The sequence below is a fragment of the Vanellus vanellus genome, assembly GCF_965231255.1.
Source record: "Vanellus vanellus genome assembly, chromosome: 7".
Lineage (NCBI taxonomy): Eukaryota > Metazoa > Chordata > Aves > Charadriiformes > Charadriidae > Vanellus > Vanellus vanellus.
In genome coordinates this window covers 17862691-17886262 of record NC_138912.1, presented here as the reverse complement: position 1 = coordinate 17886262, position 23572 = coordinate 17862691, and the positions used below count along the sequence as shown (strand labels likewise).

Genomic DNA, 23572 nt, shown 5'->3' with positions numbered 1-23572 from the left:
CGGTCACGGAAGAATGCCTCCCATCCCTGTGCTGACTCTGGTGCTTCTCTGACCCTTTTGCGAGTTGAACCAAGGGCCTTCCTTTGAACCATGGGAAGCTTCTGGGCAGAAGAGGTGGGGGGAAGAAAATCATTGGTGAGGAGACCCACCCCTGTCCCTGGCAGCAGCCTCTTTCATTGTCTGGGTTTGTGTGAAATCTCTCGCTGAAGCTATGTTCTTCACAGCTGCTTTAAACCTCCTGGAGAGGTGTATTCTCTGGGTGCTGTGCTGCTTCCGCCTCCTCCATGCTGTCACCGGCAGGTGGGCGGTGAGCTGGATTACTGGAAGTGGTATGGCTGAAAAAATAACCATACAAGAAAAAAAGTGTCCATCTGGATGAAACTTTTGTGGCCAAGTGAGAGCTAGAGCTAGCAAAAGCGTGTGTGTAATAGGAACACGTGGCAAAGGTGGAAGGGGGAGCATTGCCCCTTTAACCGGGTATGAAACTGTCCCTTCAGTTAATCTAATTTGCTTACTGAGGAAACAGAGGGAGGCAGGAGCTAAAATGGTTGCAGCAGTGGCGTTTTCAGTATTTGAATATTGACTTAGTAGGAAGAGTACTGTCTTGGAACGATGGCAGAGGCTGTCTCAGAGGAAGACATCTGTGCACTGGATTGAAAAACAAAAGTTCTCTCTATTTTCTGGGTATTAAGAGTTCCCATCCTGCTCTCATGAGGGAGGATGAAAATGACAGCAGGAAACAGCACAGCAGGAATCAAATCTCAGGTCACTGACAGGTGAGACTGGCAAGGACCCTTGTTACTTGGGGAAAGTTAAGTCATAATACTACTTAAATACTGCTATACAGGGCAAATAATTGAATAGAGACACTCTGCAGGTGTCTCAGCATGTAGGGAGCAATGGGATCATTCTTGGAGAATTCCAGAAAGTGGGGGACTGTGGGCCTTCAGCTCTCCCCTGCTGGCCAAGGGCCTGGGAACCATGCAGAAGTGCTCCCTGCTGACACTGCCGGCAGAAGGAGCTGCCTTCCGCTTTCCCGCATCTGGACAAAAACAATAATTATAACAAGAAGCAGGGGGGAACATCTGAGCCTGAAAAGGCTGTGCAGAAGGGGTGTGAGAATAGTCTCACCTCTTAGAGCAAATACTCTGGCAGAAGTGGTCAGCAATCTTAAAACTGCAACAGCGCTCTTAAAAGCAAAACCCATATGTGAGAGCATTCTTGAAAGATTAAGAAAGATCATATGCATTATTGTAAGCATATTACATTTCATCAAGGGAGCTAGAAGTAGCTAATCTGAACGATAAGAATAAATGCCTTTGCTGAATCAGAAACCAAATATGACTTTGTACATTCCGGATAGTTCCAAACACTCTGGTGGCTGGCCACCTTCTGTTTGGAAATAAACCACATCATCAAGCTTCTTGCACGCTTACATTGAAGTAATAATTTTATATGCTGACCTAGAAATCTGCTGAGCTACTTAAATTTGAAAGTTCCCCCTGTATAGTGAGATAGATTTGCTGTACCTCCTTTGATACTGATTTATATTCTTGAGGTAATGCTTCAGTTCCACTGTTTAGCTTCATTTTAATAATCACAATAGTTATAGCTAGCTGGCATAGATACTCTTTAATTCATAGCCTCAAAAATGTTGTGTATATATATCTGTAGGGATCTTGAAAATTAGTAGTTGATTTGTTTGAATCAGCCATAGTAAGCAGCATCACTAACAGTTGGTAATCACTGAGTCCATCAGCAAGATCACGACTACTGCATATTGATGACTGGAAAAACATCGTGAAATTATAGACTTTAAGGTGCTGGCAAGTCATTGCAAGTAAGAGAAGGAACACCACATACAGTTGTAGTAAGTTCGGTAAGAAGCAGTATTATCAAGAGTCAATGCATTGAAGATGCCTTACTGTAAAGCATACATGGTAGATCTGGGTTGTTGTAAGAACTCAGCCTTCGTGACTGTTTTGTGTTGAAGAGACCAGCTGCTGATACTGCACACAGCATGTACTGGCTCAAACAGAAGCAGCATTTCTGCCACTGGAGAAAGGCATGTTTAGTTGTTTGTGTAAGCAGGTATCTTCATTTAAAGCACGAACCTCGTATGTGTTGAGTCACAGCTTGGTGAGTGTGGATGAGAACTTCTAAGAAGGGGTGGAAGACACATGTAGCACAGAGTGGTGACCTCCCTCCTGCTCTGTGATGCTGTGCAGAGTGCTGCTTAGTGGTTTATGGCCAGGGCAGCCCTGAACTGTGAGAGCCACCTCTTAAAGGGGCAAAGCCAAAGACTAGTATGGTATTAAACAATGCTTACCAGTGACACAAAGAGATTTAGAAGTTTTCTTGGTAAGTACTTGGCTACAGAGAGGTTAAGGATGTTTGATTTAAACATCTACTTTTTTTCCCCCCAATTTGGAAATTTGAAAGGCAGCCTGTAAATATAATACTTCTTTCCTCACACCCCATCATCCCCTGCCTTTCTGGGATGCCATTAGATTTGTTAGTGCGCTTAAATGGTTTAATTAAAATCTTTTATGGTCCAATGCAATAAACAATATCTTCTGTCAATGCAACGTGTTTGATGCTAATGATGCTTCTGGATGATAGATAGTTGTGGGGACAGCTATAAAGGTAAAGAGTAACTTAATTTGGGAAGTTTGATTTCCTTTTACTTTACATGGCATGACCTGAACAGATAACACCAGTCAGAAAGAAGCGAAGGAAAAGGTGCTTTGAAAATGTCTCGTCTCCTTTGTTCTTATATGGAAATTTAACCGTATAACGACCCATATGTCAAGTAATGTATATCTATCTAGTACATGTTAAACTGTTAGTTGTCTTTCAGTAGGAAAAACGAGATCTAGTTTTGGATATAGGACTCATTATGTTAGTTAGGTTAAACAAAGTTGCTGATGTTTGTGTGCATATATATTTCTCTGCAGAATATCAGTACATAAGTGATATAGTATTTGTGTTTTCTCTACTTCTGTATTGCTGCTTGGTCTTTATACACAAACATTTATTTATTTTGATTTGATGCTGGATCTGAGTACTTATTCAAGGTCCTGGGGTACCTCATTCCCTTCCCTCTAAGCACTATGAATCTTTAAAAATGTAAATATCAGTCTTTTCTCTTTGACGCTTGACATTAGCCAATGATGCAAATATCTACATCTGAAGTTCTTAAAGCTTCTAAGTACTTGGACTGTATAATCCTGCTCTTAGTATATTCTGCGTTGATTTTATAGCATTAGGTACTATTCAGGAATGGATATGAAACAGACTTCCTTTTGGCTGTTTCTTGCAGTGGCCCGAGTTATTTGTGAACAAGGCAATTAAAAAGTGGGTTATAAAAATGATGCCAAATGTCACTGAAATTACTGTTCTGCTACATATAAGCATACATGACTCTCTTTTTAGGAAAAAAAACTGTTAAATTACAGTAGTTAGCAAGTGTAGTTCTTGCAGTGAAAGAAATAGTAGGATATATATTTAAAATGTCTAAAAATAAATATCTTTGTTTCAAGGCTTTACAAGTCAATGACCCAACATGTTGTTGACAACTATGATTAAATGCTTACAAGAAATTCCAAATTTCCACTGAGATACAGACACTGTTTCCTTTCCTGGCAGTTCATAAAACATTAACACTTGAGTTTCAGTCCAGTACCATCTGACCGTTTTGGAGTAGTATATCTTTAAATCTATTAGCAACCTTCTGCAGAGTTGAGAGTGGGATGTGAAAGGAAAAGCAGCATGTTCTCTTTGAGAAAAATTGAGCTTTGAAAGCTACTGAAAGTTTTGGAATGTTAAAAGACAAACCAGCTGAGATACTTTAATGGGCAGAGAGCAAGAGAAGAGGTCAAAACTGTACACGCACATGTCCTTTCACATCCTAGTAATTTCTGAAGATTCACATGGCTTCAAAAATAAACTCATTCCAGGGATACAATACATATATTTGCAACCAGTTTCTAATATTAATCTGTCATTATAATGGTATCTGAAAGCCAGTGATATTTACGCTAGCACAAAAGAGACTACTATTTTAATTTTAGTCTCCCAGCCCCAGTTGCCTTGTGTGTGGGAATAGTTTCTTTTTAGGAAAAAGTCACTGTTGGTTGACTTATTCTCTCCCTTCCTCACCCTCCAACCACTGACTAATACTGAAATTTAACTTATAATGAACACTTCCATTTTTGCTTACATGCCATTTAAAATGCCTTAATCAAGGTTTTAAACCAATATATAATGAAGGGTGACTGTCATGTTCTATTTTCTACATGCAGAAGCAAACTAGAAGTGGAATGAACCTTGAGCACTAACATAAAAATCATGCTGCTCTCTAAATGATTTGATGGATTTCTGAAATTTAAGAGGCGGTAACCAACAATGATCATATAAACCAGCCATCCTTATGACTGGACACATACACTTATAAAACAGTAAAAGAACACAAAAAGGGAAAAACATTTGAATTTGGGTCAATTAATTAAATATCAAATGTTGATAAACTTTGCATGTGTATTAGAAGTTAATCCACCACTGTGTTAAAAGGTTTGTAAAGAGTTCCATATCAATGTGAATCCAGTCCTTTTTTAAGTGGCCACAAGCAAATAAAATAACTTGATTGGATAAAACTAGTCAATTTTGATTACATAAGTTTCCTTCCTATTTCAATAAATATTGTAAGTACTATTATTCAGCAAGGCTTTCTCCGTTTGCTTTCGCAACTAAAGCTACTAGCAATCATCATATCACTTCAATTATAGGATACAACTACCTGTAGCTATTTCTGGTGCAATCAAAAAGCAAAAATGTAAAACCCCCTCCATCTCCTTAATAAATTAAGATGGCCACAGAACGGATGTTGTTTCTAAATCTGTATTTTGCCTTCACTTATTTTTCTCAGTATTGGAGGGGAGGGAAGAACAGGTTTTAAACTTCAGACATGCAGACTTAGGAAACAAAATCCATTTAGAAATTTCTCCTTAGTAATTAATGAAATAAACCATAATGGCTTGCAACTCCTACATAAGCCTAAGCAAGAGTATTGTATTTCTACTACAGAAAAATAAAGCATTAAGTAATAAAAGTCCATTTTCTTTTCCTTTAGTACTCTTTAACTCTACTGCTTTTTACACGTGAGTATAATTACCTGGCCATGTAATATATGAGCATAGTATGATCAGATGCCTTCTAAAGTACTTAAAAGTATTATTTGTTTTTCCTTGTTTTCTTGCATTGCATCACCTGCTCAGTAAAAGACCCTGTCACTTCCCATTCTAACATGCTTGTAAAACGAATATTGCTTCCCACCGTCGACTATATGTGAGAGAGTGAATCTGCAGCTCATTCAGATGTGTATGTGAGCAGGCGCACGTTCAGATGATGGATGCTGGGATAGTTGTCGAGCTTCTGACTGATGGCCATGTTTATGTGGAGCGTCTGTGGATCTGGGTACCATTTAGCATGACAGAAGTGGCTCTATTTGGCTCTAGCGGATTAACATTCATATCTAAGATTTAATGAATATGGGTTACTTCAGACTGAAGCTCAACAAAGACAAAACCATATTGAAGAAATTCTTGGCCTTGGGACCATATTTCATGTTACATTGTGGAAATCCAGCTATCGTCTGCAAGTGTCAGATGATACCTGTTTTATCTCTGCTGCCCAAATGGATATTTCTCCTGTTTGGAACCAATGTGGTGGTTTGCGTTATGATGAAAAACATAGGAAAACATAAAAAAAAAAATCAGGATCCTATGACCTAGTTGTCGAGTTCCTCAGTTTCTTAGGTTCCTGAATTTATTCATGGGCACAGTCACAAAAATCCTTCAAGACCCAACAGAAAACGTAGTGCTACGCTGTAAAGTTCAAGAATACTTAATTGGACAGGGAAAAGGAAGGAACGATAACACCATAAATAATACATGGTACAGTTCTAAAAAAGACTGAAATTTTGTTGGTAGAGGACTTTCTGTTGGGAAAGTATATATGCTATGACCAAATATAACCCCAGGCTTTGGGGACGTATACCCTCATTCGTACAGATTTTATTTGCTTTTCTTCTTATTGGCTCTTTAAAATTCAGTGCTGTGTTTGTACAGATGCATCTCGGATGTGTGAACCACCTGAATCAAAAGCATTCAGGTAAAAGGTTGAATTTTTGAGGTTTTCCTGTTCCAGTGAAGAGTCTCCTTCACTTGCGACATGATGCTGGCACATATAGACATTTCTAGACATTTCTCTAATCTGCTTTTTATATACTACAGGACGCAGGCAATCTAATGCACAAATGAAGTGCTGCATTTCCCCCTTCACAGGGAACTAGGGATTCAGGACAAATGTCAACATTTTCCATGGGTAGTTCTAAGCGAGTGAAATGGCCTGTCAGCTGTGAACATCAAATATACATTTGTAATCTAGTGCCTGTATATTTTTTTAACAAAAAAAAAAAAATTACACCTGTCGAGTTATTTGTTTCTATCTTATCCTACATTCACATGGTTAAGCACCCTGCCTGCTTGTGTTATGTTGATCAAATATTGTTTTAGTATACTGGGACTTTAAGTAAGTTTAATGGAAAATTAAGTTTTTACTCTTTCAGGGTCATACCATGACAAAGCAACCCTGGGCATTTGTAAGGTTTTAGTAGTTCTCAATCTTAAACTTTTCAAGGACTATGTTGCAACGAATGCAGACAATAACGCTTTTAAAAAATGTAGATTGCATTCAAGTAGCAAGGGGCAAAATAGCTACTGTTAAGTGAAAAAGCCCAGCTACATGGTAACAGTGGAGGAAATAAAAAGAAAAGCACAGAAACAAAATAAAAGCATTCTACAACAGGTCTCAAGTATATAAATAGACAATTTAAAATATCTTTCATAGGAATTTTGTGCCTATTTTTTTACTAATGCAAACTCAAATACTGCAGGTAGTAGTACGTACAGGAAGCCAAGTCCCATACAAGTAGAAGCTGTGCTTTTGCATTTGTCACACTAATGTGAATTTTGGGTAGATTTGACCCCTCAGTATTCCAGAGGCCTAAAATACATGAAATGATTGAAATTCTTATTCTTCTAAGCACTGGTTTTGTGGGACTTCTGGGAATTCCAATTTCTTTCCAGCATGCCTCTTTCTGAGCGCCAGTGTGTGATGTGGTTTTCCAGCAATGCAACCCAAACTTCAAGCCAGATTCCCTAATGCTAAAGTCTGTGCTTATGCACAGAATTGGCACTGGGAAAACTCACTAATGAAAAATCTCTGCAATAGCATTTGTATGTGTTTTAGGTTGTTTGTTTTTTTTTTAACGTGGGCAAATTCCAAGAGTTCTTAGATATGGAAAGAGTAATAAATATTTAATTGTGTCCTCTGAGCCATTCTAGGAATTGGCTGCAAGCTTTCATTGCTCTTACCAACAACGCTTATTCTGAGCAGATGGCATCATGCAAAAGAAAACAGGATGGCTTCATTTTCCTAAGGGGAACCTCCTGACACTTGGTAACTTGGTCTTTATCTGCCTCGTGTTTTTTGTTTCTATAAATTTGCATTGCAGACTTCATGGATGTTCATTTTAGCTGTGTTAAGCTTTTTGATGCAGCTGTAACAGCTCAGTCAGCATTAGCAAAATGTGCTCAGGTTATTGCGGGTTATATCTAGCTCTTAGGCTACAAGCACATCTACGTGAAAAATTTACCAGCAGAACCGTCCTGGCATAGTGATCCTCATGTAGCACTCCTGTGGCTGTCTTGTTGGGAATAACAGGGCACTTTTTTGCTTTAGCTCATGTCACTTTACATTTAGAAGCTTTATAGTCGCAGTATCCAGACAGGATTAGAAGTTGTTTCAACAAAAGCTTACTTCTTTCTCTGGTCTTTTGGGCAATAAACGTCGCTTTAATGTATTTATTTTTTAATAATTATTTCTAGCCATCTTTCATTTCTGCAATCAGGACTCCAATTAATTGGTTTGATTCATTGGGAATAGCAGTTTGAAATGTATCTCCTTGGAAATTTATCTCATTTTGGCACTAGCATCACCCACTGGCCCAAGTAGCATGTTAATATTTGGGGCTTTTTCAGGTTCCCTCTGTTTGGAATAGAAACTTATGCTGAAGCCAGCTATATTACTTAATGCAATCCTGCATTTACACAGAAAATTATTGAAGTCCTCCCTTCCTGAACCCAGTGGAAATAAACAACTTAGAAGTTCAGACTCTCCCTGGCCTGTTCCCAAGGAGCCCTTTCTCCCTGCTATGTTGTCCAGTTCTCACATGATTTCCTTGTTTTCTGTGGAATTGTATATATTCACCTATCCGAACCAACAGAGGCCTAAGCGTTCTCCCTATCTTAGAAAAACTCCTTCACAACATTGATTTTTTTAACCTTGTTCATGCTTTCTCGTGAGAATCAGTAATATTCAGCTGGTTTTAGTCTTTGCTGCAGAAAGAAATATTTTCCCATGAACCTTCAGAAATATCTTTCGGGCTAATAACGCCACAGTCCCCCTCATCAAGACAGTTAAATCAGTGCAAGTGCGTTATTGAGATTGCGCCTATTTTGACTTTGTTGTCAACTTGTCATTTTCATGATGGTAAGGAATGACAGAGTTTCAAGTTTAGTCTGGTCGGTGAGGTCCATACATGTGTAACAATGTCCCCACTGCTGCTCTTCTGTTACATCATTACTAGATTTCCAGTATTTCTTTTTATTCTTAATAAAAAAAGTACTACCTAGGGAAGCTCTATGGTCATTATAAATTGATGTTGTAAGAGTAAATTTTCTTAGAAATTGAAATTTCTAAGAAAAAAGATTCCTGAGAAAGAAATTGGACCCCCCAAACGGACATAAGTTCTTTACTGTTTCCATCATTGTATTAAAGATGTATGTGAGATGTCATATAGATGTGACACTAGCAAAATCAAATGGGCTTATACTTTCCCTTTCTGTAGACACACCTGTTACCTTCTGATTTATTTTTGGCTTTGTTTTCACATCTCTTGTATCTGCAATTTTGATATAACGCATCCTTTCACAGGAACAGCTCTGCTGTTGATAAAATGGCTTGTACACATAACTGCTGTGGATGTACAGAAGAAGCAAAAGAGATTTTCTCTCTTTTTTTTTTAATTCTCTAAGCTCTTTCAGTGATTTTGGGTTGATAGGAAATAATATTTACAGATGGAAGTGCTACTTGCAAATTGATTAGTGTTTCCACCAGTTAGTTGAGGTCTTTCTCATTCTTCTGGAGAAAAAAAAAAACAAAACAAAACAAAACAAAACCATCTTTTAACTTTTAAAAGTCTGCAAAAAGTTCCTGCAAAACTTGGATTCTTGATCTTTATTTTCTCCCGGTCTGCCAGAAGGGTAGACTACCCATCTTATAAATGTGGCCTTGTCTCAATCTGTCTTTCTGGGAAATTCTCACTGAGAATTTCTTACTTCTTTGTTCAGAGAAAAGCATGAAGTATAACTTCTTCAAATGCTTCTACAAGGCACAGTTGGCTAATGCTTTCCAACTGCTCTCTGTCTTGAGGGACATTCAGACAAACACAGACAAAACTGTCTATAATTGTCTAGTTTGGTAGCTTTGCATTGCTAGAGCTGCAGCTATCTGTATGCAGTGACAAATTTGGTCCGCTCTTGTATATATGCGTATATCTCTGTAAGTGGTTTTAATAAGAAAAATACATATTAAGAGAAAAGAAAACCTGCTCTCTTCTCCACCTGAGATATTTTGCTGAATTCCTGTGGGATTTGCTCACCGAAACTTATAATTACTTCATTAAATAATCTTTATGTAACTTACAATACGCCTTTACCTACTGGTATTTTTTCCTGCTTTTTTTTTTTTTTTTTTTTTTTTTTTTGTAAGGTCAGTCTTGTACAGAAGATAAACAATGAAAAAACGAAGTAGACATTTTAGTATCAGCTTCCCACATTCACCTGCCTCTTCAAGCATCAAATAGAGCGGAGAATTAGGAATTTATAGCCCTGTACTGGAAACAGCTAATATGGAAGCAGAAGGACTAAATTGTGACATTTTAGGGATTCTAGAAGATTTCTGAAATGGTTAGCAGCTGGTACTTAACAATGGGAGAGTGATTATAGTTTCTGGCTAGATTTTAAAAAGTGACTAATGATATTAGGCATTAGCGTTGTGAAGTTCCAACTTGCATGCATTGTAAAAGCTCCTGATTTCCAGGAAGGAAGCAGTACAAAAGCACCCAAAATGAAGATTCTTCAAATCGCCAATTGTCTCTAAAGACAATTTCCCCAAACGATCTCAGAGGGAGTGCATTTATATAACTGGGATGTTTGAATAAAGAGAAAGGAGGAAGTTCAAAATTGGAAAGCCTGAGACTGCATGGAGCTTTTCTGTTCTTTTGTCTCAGGGCTTACACAGTCAATGTTGGAAAGTATGACACAATGGCTTAAAAATTTCCACAACTTCTCTCATTCTTTTTCATGTTCCTTGAATTTGAAAGGTCCACAAAACTTGAAGGATATTTTTAATAACATTTAGAATTATCAGTAAACTTTAAGAACAAAGAGTTCTGCATCAGAAAATAGTCCTTTAATCCATATTTAATGTAATTATGAATAATTTGACATTTAGAACTTGATTGGACAGTTCTATGCCAGAGCTTAAAGACTGGAAAGCAGACAAGCACTTCCCATCATTTGCAGCTACTGAATAAACCAAACAAATTTATGTTCAAATCATTTCTGGCAGCAGCATTTGGAATATGAATAGAAATGTTCTTCTGTCACAGAAAAAATTAGGGGCCACTCCTGCAAATGAATACTTTTGCCCTGGCTCAGGATATCTTACTATGGGATTACATTGCTAGATCATGGCATTAGACAGTTTTATTAAATTGCTTTTGCGATATTTGAAAGTACTTAGCAGGAAAAAAATTCAAAATTATTGGATACAAATTCAGTTTCTAAGCTAACGTTCATGGGAATCTGGTGATAATGATGTTTGACTTTGTATCTTAGTCTAATATTTTCTTTTGAGTGTTTCTTTACTAATATCAATATATTTTTGAAATTAATAAATTGATAGCTAAAATCACTTGTGTTCTTATGCGTCTGATAGTGATGCATAATTTCACGGTGCCCTAGATTTCAGAAATCACATCTACATTCAGTAACCTATCTTCATATTTATCTTTTGTTTTGCTTTTGAAGAATAAGGATAAATATATAATTTTTGCTTTTGCTTTTACTTATGCTTTGTTGAAGATACAAGAATATCTAATGCCCTTGTACCTTACTACTTAATTGAAGATGATTGACAAACAGCAGATGCGCTAAGCTGTCAAATCTCTTCCTTTTAGCCCTCATCTCTTTAAGGTCACTCTTTGATTCTAGTTACTTTATATGTTTAACAATGTTTGCCTCCTTTCTATGGTATTTTCTTATCACTTTGCTCTTTTTGAAATGACTGTGTAAGTACCTGTGATTCTGCTTTTAGAAGCGGTTTCCTATTTGGTTAGAAATAACAAGAAACAGAACCGAACCCCTCCCTGCTTGATGGCAGGCGATGCTCAGGGCGACCCGGGAAGCTGTTGCTAACTGTCCCTTTGCTGGCAGCCCCCTGCCTCGCTCTGCAAGAACCGCTAAGAGGCAAAGATTGCGCTTCTCCGCTTGTTCTTACATTTTCTGCCCTCCATTTTGCATCCGTCTCCCCTGAGGAGAAACTATTTTCAGTTCTGAGAAACTTTCATCTTAAACAACTTTATTTTAACAGAGTGTTCGAAGTCTGTAAAGCACTTGCTGTAGGGATAAGGTGCTGAGATCGCTTGGCTTTGCACAAAAGAGTTCAGGCTCTTAAGGTGCTCCTACCACTATCTGGGCTCTTCATCGAGAAAGTTAGCCCAGAGCTCGTAGAGATATCTGGAAATGAAAGTGTTTCTGAAAAAATACCTTTCATATCTGAGGCAGCTCAGCTGCCTCTGACGGGGAACCTCTACAGCTAAGAAGGATGGAAACGAGGAAAGCCCGTAGGACTGCAAATCGATGAGAAATATCGGCAGGAGAAACCTCCTTTCATGAACAATAGGACTTAACTGAGGTGGGAAAGGGAAGGAGGACCCTGGCTAACAGCCAAGCAGAAGCAAAGCCCTAGGTATTGGAAGGCACCCAAGGCAAGGCTGCGTAAAGGGGAGGGTCACAGAGGGGCTCAGCCCCTGTGAGTGTATTGGGGAAAAGAGAGGGGGGGTGTCAGGTGGTAGATAAATGTGAATGGGAGAAAGGAATGTCAGAGGAAGAGAAATTGTGTTTCATGGCCTATTCGTATTTTGCAGCTGAAAATATGTATTTTTGTAACATCTCTTCTCTGTGGTGAACAATTGCTGGTTTTTGCCATGGGGACCTTGTGTGCTTGCCAAAGGCAGGACAAACAATGCCTATATCACTTCTACTCACACAAAACACTTGGGTACCCTAAAATGTTGCTATTGAGGTTTTGTGTGACTAAAAAAAGCTTTTTTTTATGGCTTTCTGAGATAAGCGGTATACTATTAAACTGTGGCTGTGGAATTGTGGCACTTAGCTGTCAACACCCAGCCCAAGAGGATGACTCAAGAGTACCTGCAACTTGCATCATGTTTCTCTGCACCTCACCCGTGTGCAAGCTTTCTATGCTTGCTGGATACCTGGGGAAAACACTGCAAGAATTATTTTGGCCCTTTTCCAGACGAATGACACTACAAAGAAGCACTCAGCAAGCTTCTTAGTTCTGTTGTATAAGTTTCTAATTTCTGTTCAATTTTCTTATTTCTGTTGTTTATGTAGGACCGAGAAAACATTTTTTTTTTTTTCCTTCTGGAAACTCAAGGTATTCATGGTCCAAATTTTATTTGTAAAACTAAGTATACAGGGATGGACGTCAGATCCAATTGAACAGAACCTGATGCTGGTTAGCTCTTTCCTAACAGATGCCCGAGCAGCCAAAACCAATTTTAATCTGTCCTTCCATCTATTTCCCTACCCCATGCTGCTAAAATACCGCTCGCAGTGTTGGGAAACACTCTCTTAGCTGAAACTGGAGAACTGATTTAGGTCTTGTGGGACTCTGCAGCGTTCACGTAGCAACAGAGGAGCTCTAGGTGTGGTGTGTTTGGTCGTTGTGGTCACTAGAGAAAGCAGATGTGGTTCCTGTCCTCTCCCCTCTGCTGCTTCTGCACTGCAGAGATGGGAAGGAGCATCCAAGTGAGGCGATGCTTGCTTTTTTCCAGTAGCAGTGCTGACATAAATGGATGTCAAAGTACAGCCTTGGTGAGTTCAACCTGGCAAACTCCAGCAGTGTTTTGTGCTGACAGGGAGGCACAAGTCTCCCCCAGGAAGACACGGGTTCCGTTCTCTAAATGTTACTGAAAAAGGCCCCACTAGTGTATTGGTGAAGAAAATGAGACTGGTTTTCTCCAAGGCACTCATATTCCAGCCATGCGATTCAAAACACGTTTAGGAATAGCAAGAGAGAGGAGAAATACACAAAAGTTGTTTAGAATCAGTGTCTGACCATTTTGTTATGTTTGAGATTTTTTAGTAAATTTCTATGTACGAACCCAGTAAGAAAGTCTACCTTTTTTCAGTTCTGAAGTTCAAGTCAAAATTCACTGGTTTTTATATCTTTTTCAATCTGTCACTGGGAATTCAAAACAGAATTTAAAAAAACACATCAGACAAGCAACCTACTCTTAGAGGGAACTGAAGAGCGGAGTGTAGCAAGTTCAGACGTTAAAAAGCAGGAGAGAATATAATATGCTCTGTGCAACGCAGCTGTGGCAAAATGCTGATTTGCACATTAGGGCTAGATTAGCATTATTCAGATGCGACCTGCATATTGAATAACTATCACAAGTATAGTACTACTGATAAAAAATGAAACCGCACGGTACACTTCAGATCTAACATACCACCCTTTTTTGTTTTTAGATACCACAGAAGTGTAAGGGTGCATGTAATTTTGTTTCCTGTAAGAGACAATTTTGATATTCGGTATGTTTATAAAACAGAATATAATATTGCTATAAAAGCGATTCTCTTTCAGCTGCTCAAAGACAAGAAATAGTCAAAGAAACAACCATATAAATGTTGATTATTTCTATTCTGAAACCAGTCAAAATTGATTTAAGGTGTTGTGGCCAACTTATTATGTGGCTACAGTGCCTGGATGACTCAGCTTTGAACATTTTAAACTTCAAAAAGACTTTAGTATTGATAAATCCCTCTGATTCACTTTCATATAAAATGCAATTTACATTTGACATGAAGGATGCGTTGTGCAGGAAGGCCCCCCCAAGAAGTTTTGTGTTAGTTAAGCGGTGAGCTTTAGGGCAATTATTTTCTGCAGCATTTCCCATCTTCTGACAATGTTCTTTCTTTGGAAAAATTGAAAAGATGAATGTCCGCGCTGAAACCACACAGGAAACAGACACATCTGCTGCGTTGGTGGCTATATGCTGTGATAAACGTGCAGCACACTGCCCGCATGTGTTGCTCTCCAGGAAACGTACCTTCCAGCGAGGTGCAGCAGCGGGCCAGCACGCTGCCCGCCCCACAGGGGTGCTGCCTCTCCAAATTTTGGTGTATCTCACTAGTACAAAAAGCCTGCGCTGCATGTGCTTAAGGTGTCAATGCCATGGCAGGGAAGCAGAGGTTTGGGGCAGGCTGGAGGAGTTTTATGGTGAGGAGGAGGACAGACCTGTATTTAACTGTCCATCTAACACTGGGTAGACACAGAAATGCTGCACATACGTCACATGAGATCTACACATGTGCATAGTGTCTCTGTGTGCCCAAGTATAGGGGTAAACTTGTATTTGCTTTTTGTAAATTATTAATATGTGAAGGTAAACCCACCACTCCTATCTAGTGGATGGCATCAGGCTTGCTCAAGTGTTTTTGGGTTTTGGGTTGGTTGGTTTTTCTTTTTTTTTTCATTCCTGTCTAGTGATAGATGGCGAGCTTTTCTCTAGTGACTTTTAGCTCAATGGCCAAAGGTGATATTAAACTTCCATTAAGACTTTGCAGAGTGTAGTGAAGTAAATCATATGCCCCTATAACTGAATGATAAACTGAGGTGCAAAACCTAAGGTTCTTGCCGAAAGTGATAAACAGACAGAATAAAAGAATCAGGATTTTGGAATTTTGGATTTCCAGACACCTCTACTCAATCTAGTAGATCCAGTTAGGGAATCGCGCTTTAAGTGGTGTAGACAGAAATTCAGATTTTCTGAGTGGAAGTGTGTACCTTGGCCATCCGGTTACTCCGTGATACATTGTTAAGGTGGATGTACTAAGGGTGTGCTTTCGAAATCAGACACCTTGTACAGAGAAGGAACTTTTCATTACTGTAATAGTATAGATTTCTTGTAGACTAAGCTAGGAGCTTGGAATAAAAAAGTGGGCTATTGATTTAATTAGTTTCAGGTTAACATACGTATTAGCTTGTACGTTGGAGAACAGCATATTGTAGTTACTCAAATATTGCTATTAATGATAGCAAAATATAGGTTCTGGAATCATCATTTTGTTAGTATTGTCATAATTAATTCTGTTTCAAGCATACCTTATATACAGATTTATCACGTTGACAATGCTACTGAACAATTCAGTTAAAGAACACATGAAAGCTGTAGGAAGGTTACTACCGGTGTGCGAGACCTGTCTCATTTTCTCTACAGTGCCATAAAAAATGGATGTTGCTCATTGTATCACGCACATACCGCCATGTTTCCTGCAATGCAAAATAATCTTTAAAGATGTTCTAAAGAGAATACGTAGTTTGGAGAACATACTAGCAAATGCTTTCATTTTTAATCATACTGCTTTTCTATCACAGACCATCACCAAAGATCATCCGTTGTTCCCCGTGCTTTTTTCACTTGTGTTTTGATTAGATTGCCACTAAAGCCTGAAAATATTTCTCATATCCTTTTCCAGTGCTGCTGAACAGTTTTACTTGCTGCAGGCAGAAGAAGCCAACGCGTTCATCCTTAGCTTTAACTTCACTCCCTCACATCCAGCAATGGAGATTACAGCACCTTTAGCGATTCAATTTATAATGCATGAATGGGGCAGGAGTCAGTCTGTATTTGACAGCTTTGTTAGCCCAACTGTGCTAGCGTGAATTGTTAGTAAAACCCAGTTTTACTCTGTGGCCATGCAGTTTTAAAGAAAGTGAACCTGCACGCGCCTGAGTAGCTGCGGTCTAATGAACCACTTTGCAGGACTGGTGCCCTTGTTAACGTAAACAGCAGATACAACTCCTGATGCATCCAGGAAACAGCTTTGTTGAGCAATGAAGTGCCACGCAAACATAATTTCTCTGCAGTGCCTAAATACATTATAACAATTATTTTACCTTTAAAATAGATCTTACAGGTCTTGTGCTTCAATAGCTACACAAATGGAATTAGTGGTAGAGGAATCGCCCCAGTTCAGGGTGCTATTCTATTCGTCTCTTCTAATTAGTTGCAATCAAGCACACTCTTATGCAAAAATCTACAGAGGTCTACAAAGGAAGTTATCACGTTTTTTTTTCAGGCGTTGTTCCTGGTATCTGTAAAGTCTTATTGTAAAAATCATGTAGAATTCTGAACTAGTAAATGTTCTTAATCATGCAAGTTTTATGAAAAACTTTTACATGAACAAAGGCTTTAAAATATATATTTTCTTAAAAGAACCCCAACCCCCGCTAGGTTGTACTTCATGAGACATTCCCTGCATTGTGTGCTAACGGCCGATTCTACATGTCTGTGCTTTCTCTGAAGGGGGAGAAGGGCTGGCTGGGATTTCTGTTGCGCAGCAGGGTTCCTTGAGTCAGAGATGTAAATTAACCTGCTAAAATGGGAAATTGGAGAAACGGGTGAAGTGTGCATGAAGAAACACAATGGCAGATTATTTCCTGGCACTGTAAGGAATATAAGCCTCATGCCGAAATGCGCTTGAATGATAGGTCTTTTGAAATATTTGCTTACCAAGAAATGAGATCCATTCATGCCCAGTTTTTCTACAACCACAGCAGATTCAGGCATTCCAAACTGAGGTAAGAAAAAAATAGAATTATTACAATAGTATGAAACTTGACATTTGTAAACAAAATAATTAATATTTCCGTGCTCAAATACTTGGCGTTGAGGAAATCTTTGTACTATTTGACGTGGATAATTAGAAAAAGAATGTCGGGCAGAATAGCGGTAATGCTAAGAAATAGGTAGTGACTTCCACATAAGAGATAAGACACAGTATTACCTGTTTCTTAGGAAGAAGGATTACAGGGGATAAGGGCCGATAAAATCATGAATGGGGTAGACAAGAAGAAAGTATGGGGCATCAAATGTAACTTTAATGGTACAAGGAGCCCAACAGAAACACACTGTGGGACTTTAATTGCTATGACATAAAAGGAGGCTAGCGTTAGCAACAGGTTAAAAGGTAGCTTGTGACAGAAGTCCATCAGTAGCCGTGCGATCACCTCAGGAGACAGTTATATCACCGGCTGTTGGAAAATGAAGGCTACATAAGAGAAAGCTCTGCTGTTACGTGCCTGTTCACCAACCCTGTCTACGCGCTGGCTGCTGCTTGGCTTCAGCAGCAGATGTTTGGGCTTAGCGTGTCTTGCGATTCCCGTGATAGATGGGCATCACTGGAAAGAATTCAGGTTCTTTTCCGTAACATGGTTGTGGTGGTGCTGTCTTTTAAGAAAGTTGGTGTTGATTATAAATGAAAATGAAACAGGAATGTCCAGAAGTAGTATCTCTTTACAACAAAAAACAAATAGTAGTTTGGGGAAAAAAGTAGACACATTGTATTTCCTTTGTTAAAAAGTAGTAAGGAACGGATCAGGGCTGAAGATGTCCTAAAAATCTCACTGTGTGTTAGATGGTTTAGCCTGACTTTTCAAAGAAATTACACTGTTTTGCATGGAAAGTGGGAAAAAGTTTAGAAATCTTTTCTTTAAGGATGTACTCTTGAAGTGAGTTTTAGTACTTGTAATGCTTAGCTGTAAATTTCTGTAGCAGTAATGACCAACTCAGACACTGACAGAGAAATATTAGTGCAAATAAATTGTTCTCATATAAATATTTCTGTGGCTTTTCTAATGTAATTATTTCTAGAATACTTAAAACTGATCATGCTTGAAAACATTCAAAGTGTATTTTATCTACTTTTTTGACATGAAAACTTCATATTTATTTGGTCATATTCAGACAGTTTGTTTGGCCTATAAGCCAATATGCTTGAGTTTATAAATTTTTCATTTATACTGTGATTGGGAGAGTGCTGCTTGTTTGCCATACAGAATAGATCACAACTCAAAGGAGGGGGTTGCTGTGGGTTTTGGACCAATGGTCGGTCGTAGGGTGTATTAATTTGCCATCAGTTGCGCTGATGTTGCTGGAGAGTAAAGAATCAAGGTAACGCACAGTTTCTGCTCTTGGCTTTTGCCTATCTATTTCTGGTTATTGGCTCTATCTCTAGTTATTGGCTGTGATGAGCTGCTTTTGTGCTTTGCCTTATGCTATTAATCAAGCACATAACTTCTGTCTAAGGGAAAATTTGATCTTTTTACGTGGTTAGCTTATCGGACAAGCAGATGTCTCACTACTGGTGTTTAGTGATGACCACTGAACCTCCCATATTCTTATGAATACGTTAGCTCTGTAGCATTAAGATCAGTACTGACGAGAGGGACTAGGCCACATGGCAAATGGAGACCAAGCAGCTCAACTCTGAATGCAAGATGGAATATCTGTGTTGTTGCAATTATAGCACAGATGCAAGGTAACAGGGAAGTACATGCACATGGCTAACAGATTTCCATTATTATCCTCACTTATTTATGAGGAAGAAAAGCAAAATCAATAGGGTTAATCATTTTTTAGTAGTGAAGTTATTGATTTTCTACAAAATGACTTTCATGAGGCAGGAAACACTTTGCAGAATGACTAGTTAATAACTTCTGTACTTATGACACACACAAATCTGTTTTGGAAACATCATGAAGACTGTTAAGGAAATGCTAAAATCGCACTGTACATATGTGCATATGCCTTGTACGTATATATTATGGCACCAGCCTCAGTATGCCTCTTCTAGAAGACCCAGCCTCAGTCACAGCACATAAAAGCTGAACTGCTGTTCAATATGTTGTGTTCTGTTCAGTGCTTACTGCTCATCTGCTATCTTGTACAGCTGTACTGCACAGTATGCAAACCTTGTCTGAACCCAGAATGATTTTTCTGTTGTTGTTGTTCTGAGCTGTTCTACAGCACTCTTCTTAAAATTGTTCGAGTGCTTCAGAAACATTAACTGCTTTTTCTAAAACCACCCTATGAGGTGAAAACACTCTTAGTAAGGGGAGTTGAGGTGCACGAGAAATAAAACTCATACAGCATCCAGTGGGTTTGGATGCCTAACTACAGCTATTTAGGCTCTGTGAGATATACATGTATATTTGCATATTCAATATTTTGGTATTTTTACCTTCTGAGCAGAGCTGCCGCTGTGGTTGCAGCTCTCGCCTCTCACCACTTCTGCAAATCGGAGCCTGGAATTTCAAGTCAAGCACTTGGGAAATGTCATGTTTTTTCTGGGTGACTTGCATGGCTTCAGGTAAAAATGCTGAGCTGGGGCAGTGACAGAATCTGGTGTTTCAAGGCAGAATTGAATCAACGTTACCATGAATTCATTCTCTCTTTTCCAGCAAGCCCTGGCCTTGTGCACCTTACGATTTCTGTAACGGCACAGAGTAATGCACAAAACATATAGGTTTCTCTGCATTGAAAGAGGCAATTTTTGCGAATGGAAAAGGCAGCACATGAAGAAGAAAATACAGACTATCATAATGTGTATGTAAAAGGGGGCAAATTCAAGTTATAGAGCTAATCCCACTTCTGGCACTTTTAACATTGAGTGCTTACTTCTGCAACCTTGACAGCATTATTTTAGGGTTCCTGTATGTGTATGCCCGGTCTCTGGGTGGGGGGGATCCAGCGCAGCCCCCCGGCACATTGGCTGCCCCTGGGAAGGATGGCAGTACCTGGTGCCCAGGCTGCGATGGCCCGAGCTGAACAGGTCCGTACGTGGTGGCCACAGGCAAACGGCTGCTGCTCCCCAGTGCTGGTCTTTGGGAGGCAGAAAGGCCAAGCACTTAATGCTGGTTATACTGTAGTAATTAGATCACTTAGCTACTTTAATCAGTGGTGTGGGTGTAAGCATAGGCATTAACAGCTTTTTATAAAGTTGGAAGAGTCTCTCTTAACAAGTATGAAGCCAGTAGTTACGGCGTGCCTGCTGAAAGTTCCCTGGAAGCCTCCAAGTTGTTGAACAATTGTTGTTAATTTTCTGTCTTGTATTCTGTAGAATTACAGGGTACTTTAAAATCATTATATCTTCAATTCATTAGTCTGATTTCCTTTAAGCTGAAAGGCTTTGAGCTAATTAATCCTCTGAGTAGGTGTTCACAGTAGTAAGTTTGCAGTTTAACTGATACATTATCATTATGGTATGAATTAATTCCATGGAACAGGTTAGCTTTCTCAACATAGGGACGATGGTCCACCTGTGACACATCTGCATTGTAAAACTGTTGTGTGGTTGTGTGTTTTTTTTTTTTTTTAATTGTACACGCATGAGCATACATATTTACACACAAGGCAAAATGGAGAAATAATAAAAAAAGAACATTTTAAACTTTGGCCTACTTTTTATGTAGCTACAAATGGAACTCTTGTAGAAACATTTCATAACACTATTATTTTCCTTGAAAAAGGTTGTAGGCTTTTTCAACTAAAAAGGATGAGAGACTTTAATGACAATAAATTCTCACTGTTGGTGTAAAGCAGATACCAGAAAAGATTGGTGCTTCTACAGTTAGAAGAAGGATGAACACAAGACATAAAAATCCTATATATAAAATTATATAGAGAAATATGCATTCAAAAAAAGGCCAAAAGGAATCTAAAATGAGACTATATATCAAAATGCAGTGAATGGACTTTATTGTGTAAGTTACAGGTAGAAGTCTAAAACCTGAGTCTTAGTATTCCATGTTACAAGGAAAAATCTGACATAAAAAAAAATATTTATCATGGAGGATATATTTTACGTATCTGGGAGGAGATCATTCAAGTAGTGGAAGGATGACTGAAGACAAGCTTGGAATATTTTGTGCAATTAAGGTTATTATACATATACTAGAAAGAAGATTGCAGAACTAAGAAAAGTACAAGCAGATGGAGGAATGATTAAAAAAAAAAGCTCAAGTACCTTAAAATTAAGCAACATCTAGCAACTACTGGGGATATATATGAATTGAGAAGAAAAGATGAACAGGAGATTCTTATCGACAAGCTGTAAATTTTAAAGCAATATTCATAAATAAAATCTAGACCCGCTTTCAGTGAAATGGTTATTTCTTCCCAGCAGGAAATAAATTGGGGCATAAAATAGCTTTTCTATTATAAGAAATATCCCTGTGAGCAAACATTTTTATATGATTTGCCACGTAGGAGATCTTAGCTAGCAGCTTCTACCATGAATTAAATTTCTATAAAAAACAGGAGAGAACCAAGAAACTTACTTAATATTAGTAACTTCCTGGGGGTGACAATTGCTGACTAATCTATTTTCAGTACTTTTGAATATCTGTGCTAGATTTAGGACAAGATATCTGTTTTTCAAAAGTAAATCCAGTAAGAGTTTCTGCTAGCTGAATACAGACTGGACTGTCTAAAGTGTTATGTATATATTCAGTACCTGTCTTAGGAGATCTGCAACTTGAAAAGCTGTCCAGTTCTCAAATTCTTCTTGAGATGGTAGTTTTGTGGCCATGTTGCTGTCTGTGAGAAAGACTTGTTCTATAAGAGTAACACTGAACTGTTGCTTCACTGCTTTTTACTGAGCTGCTGTAGAAATCCTAGGAGGAAGTCCTTTTTGCAACTTTTTTCCTGTTTGCTCACTTAAAGTGAACGCCTATAAAGGGTGATTTAGGAAGTACCAATATTCTTCTATGAGAGACTCTTTCCAGTATAAGGAAACTGAGTTATCATATCTACATATGCAAATATCTGTCATTACTGAAATCAGTTAAACAAATTCTGCTGAAAATCAGTGTATCAAATATTTGAGTCACCAGCATCTCAGATGTTTAAATATGGAAACTATTTTTCATCTCTATTACAAAAAAAAATTAGTGATAGCTTTCTCTTGCCTACCTTGAACTCCTTGATCCAGTTGCTTGGATCTGCCTTCAGAATGCATTTGACTTGCTTGTGGGTTTTGCCATGTTGTGCTGTGGTGTTTAGACAGAAAAAATAGAGCTCAGTTGCAGAACTTTTACTTCCATATTGTCTCATCATATAATCTCACTCTTTATGTCACGTCTGGGCATCATACTTTTGGGCTTAAAAAAATCACTGAATTTGGTGATGTACGATCTAAAGTTCTGGGTGGGGTTTTTTTTTTGGTTTTGTTTGTTTTTTTCTCCTGTAACTATTATTACTGTTAAAGAACAAATTGTCAACAAGTCCATTCCAGTGCTACGTTATCTTTTCAAAAGGTAGGGCTAACATAAAATGCTTGTACTGAGTCAGACCATAAGCTCATCCAGACCAGCGTCTTCTTTTCTAACTGTGGTCAGAAGTGAGCTACCTGGGAAACTCTACAGAAACAGGGCAAGCGTGTAAGACTGCCATAGTATTCTCCCAGTCTCCAACCAGTCTGAACTCGGGGACTTACTGGTCTGAATATGGTTTCTACATGTGCTGCGTGCATATATACCACATACGTTACACCAATGATTCCCAAATTTGGAGCCGTGACTGTTATCCATTAAGGAGGGACGTGCACAATGGACTGGGCAAGCACAGCCAGGGATCGCTCCTGGTCTGCAGGAGGAGGAAGACAGATGTTTTCAGTGGGGCCTGAGGCTCAGATGGAGTCAAGAGGGAGCAGAGCTGAGGCGGCTCAGGATGGGCCCTTCTGCCCCTTCCCAGCCCCATCCCTGTCCAGCCATCTCCCGTGAGCTGCATCCCTGCCCCAGTCACAGCCCTTCTCTGCCTCTTCACCTCTAACACAGAATACACTTCCAGTTTGAGAGGAGCAGCGTACGCAATTCTTAAATTGGAGAAGGGGGCAGGGAGCATATTCTAAAATGGAGCAAGGGGGAAAAGCTTGAGAGCTGTTGCTTTGTAGAATGGGCAATAAAATTACAAAGATGCAGCTGCTGAAACAAACTCAGATTATTTTGCTCAGCAGTTCTGAGTCACCGCAAGAGGAGAAATAGGAAAGCTTCCATAAAAGGCCAGAAACTAAGGAATGTTATATTCTGCTTTCCGATTACTCTTCCTGTTTTATTTCCCAGTGCAAAATGGATTTGGGGCACATGTTCATGGATTTCATCTAAGTTGAAATGTCTCATCTGCTATCCTTCAAATTTTCCTGTGTGTATTTTTGCTGTTAGATTGACCGACAGGTCAGTTGTTGCCAGTGAATACTCTTAACTCTTCACTATCTTGTGGCTTTGCAGAACA

General features: G+C 38.8%; 1 protein-coding gene across 1 annotated transcript in view; it reads right to left on the bottom strand.

The window, feature by feature from the left end:
- Positions 1-21875, bottom strand: part of BLNK (B cell linker) — a 102341-nt gene extending 80466 nt beyond the window's left edge. Inside the window, exons 1-2 of the mRNA XM_082486466.1 lie at positions 21798-21875; positions 17015-17077 (exon numbers count right to left, since the gene is read on the bottom strand). Coding sequence (XP_082342592.1) covers positions 17015-17077; positions 21798-21872 — 138 coding nt within the window. The 5' untranslated portion in view covers positions 21873-21875. The remainder of the gene's footprint in view (positions 1-17014; positions 17078-21797) is intronic.
- Positions 21876-23572: the final 1697 nt, after the last annotated feature.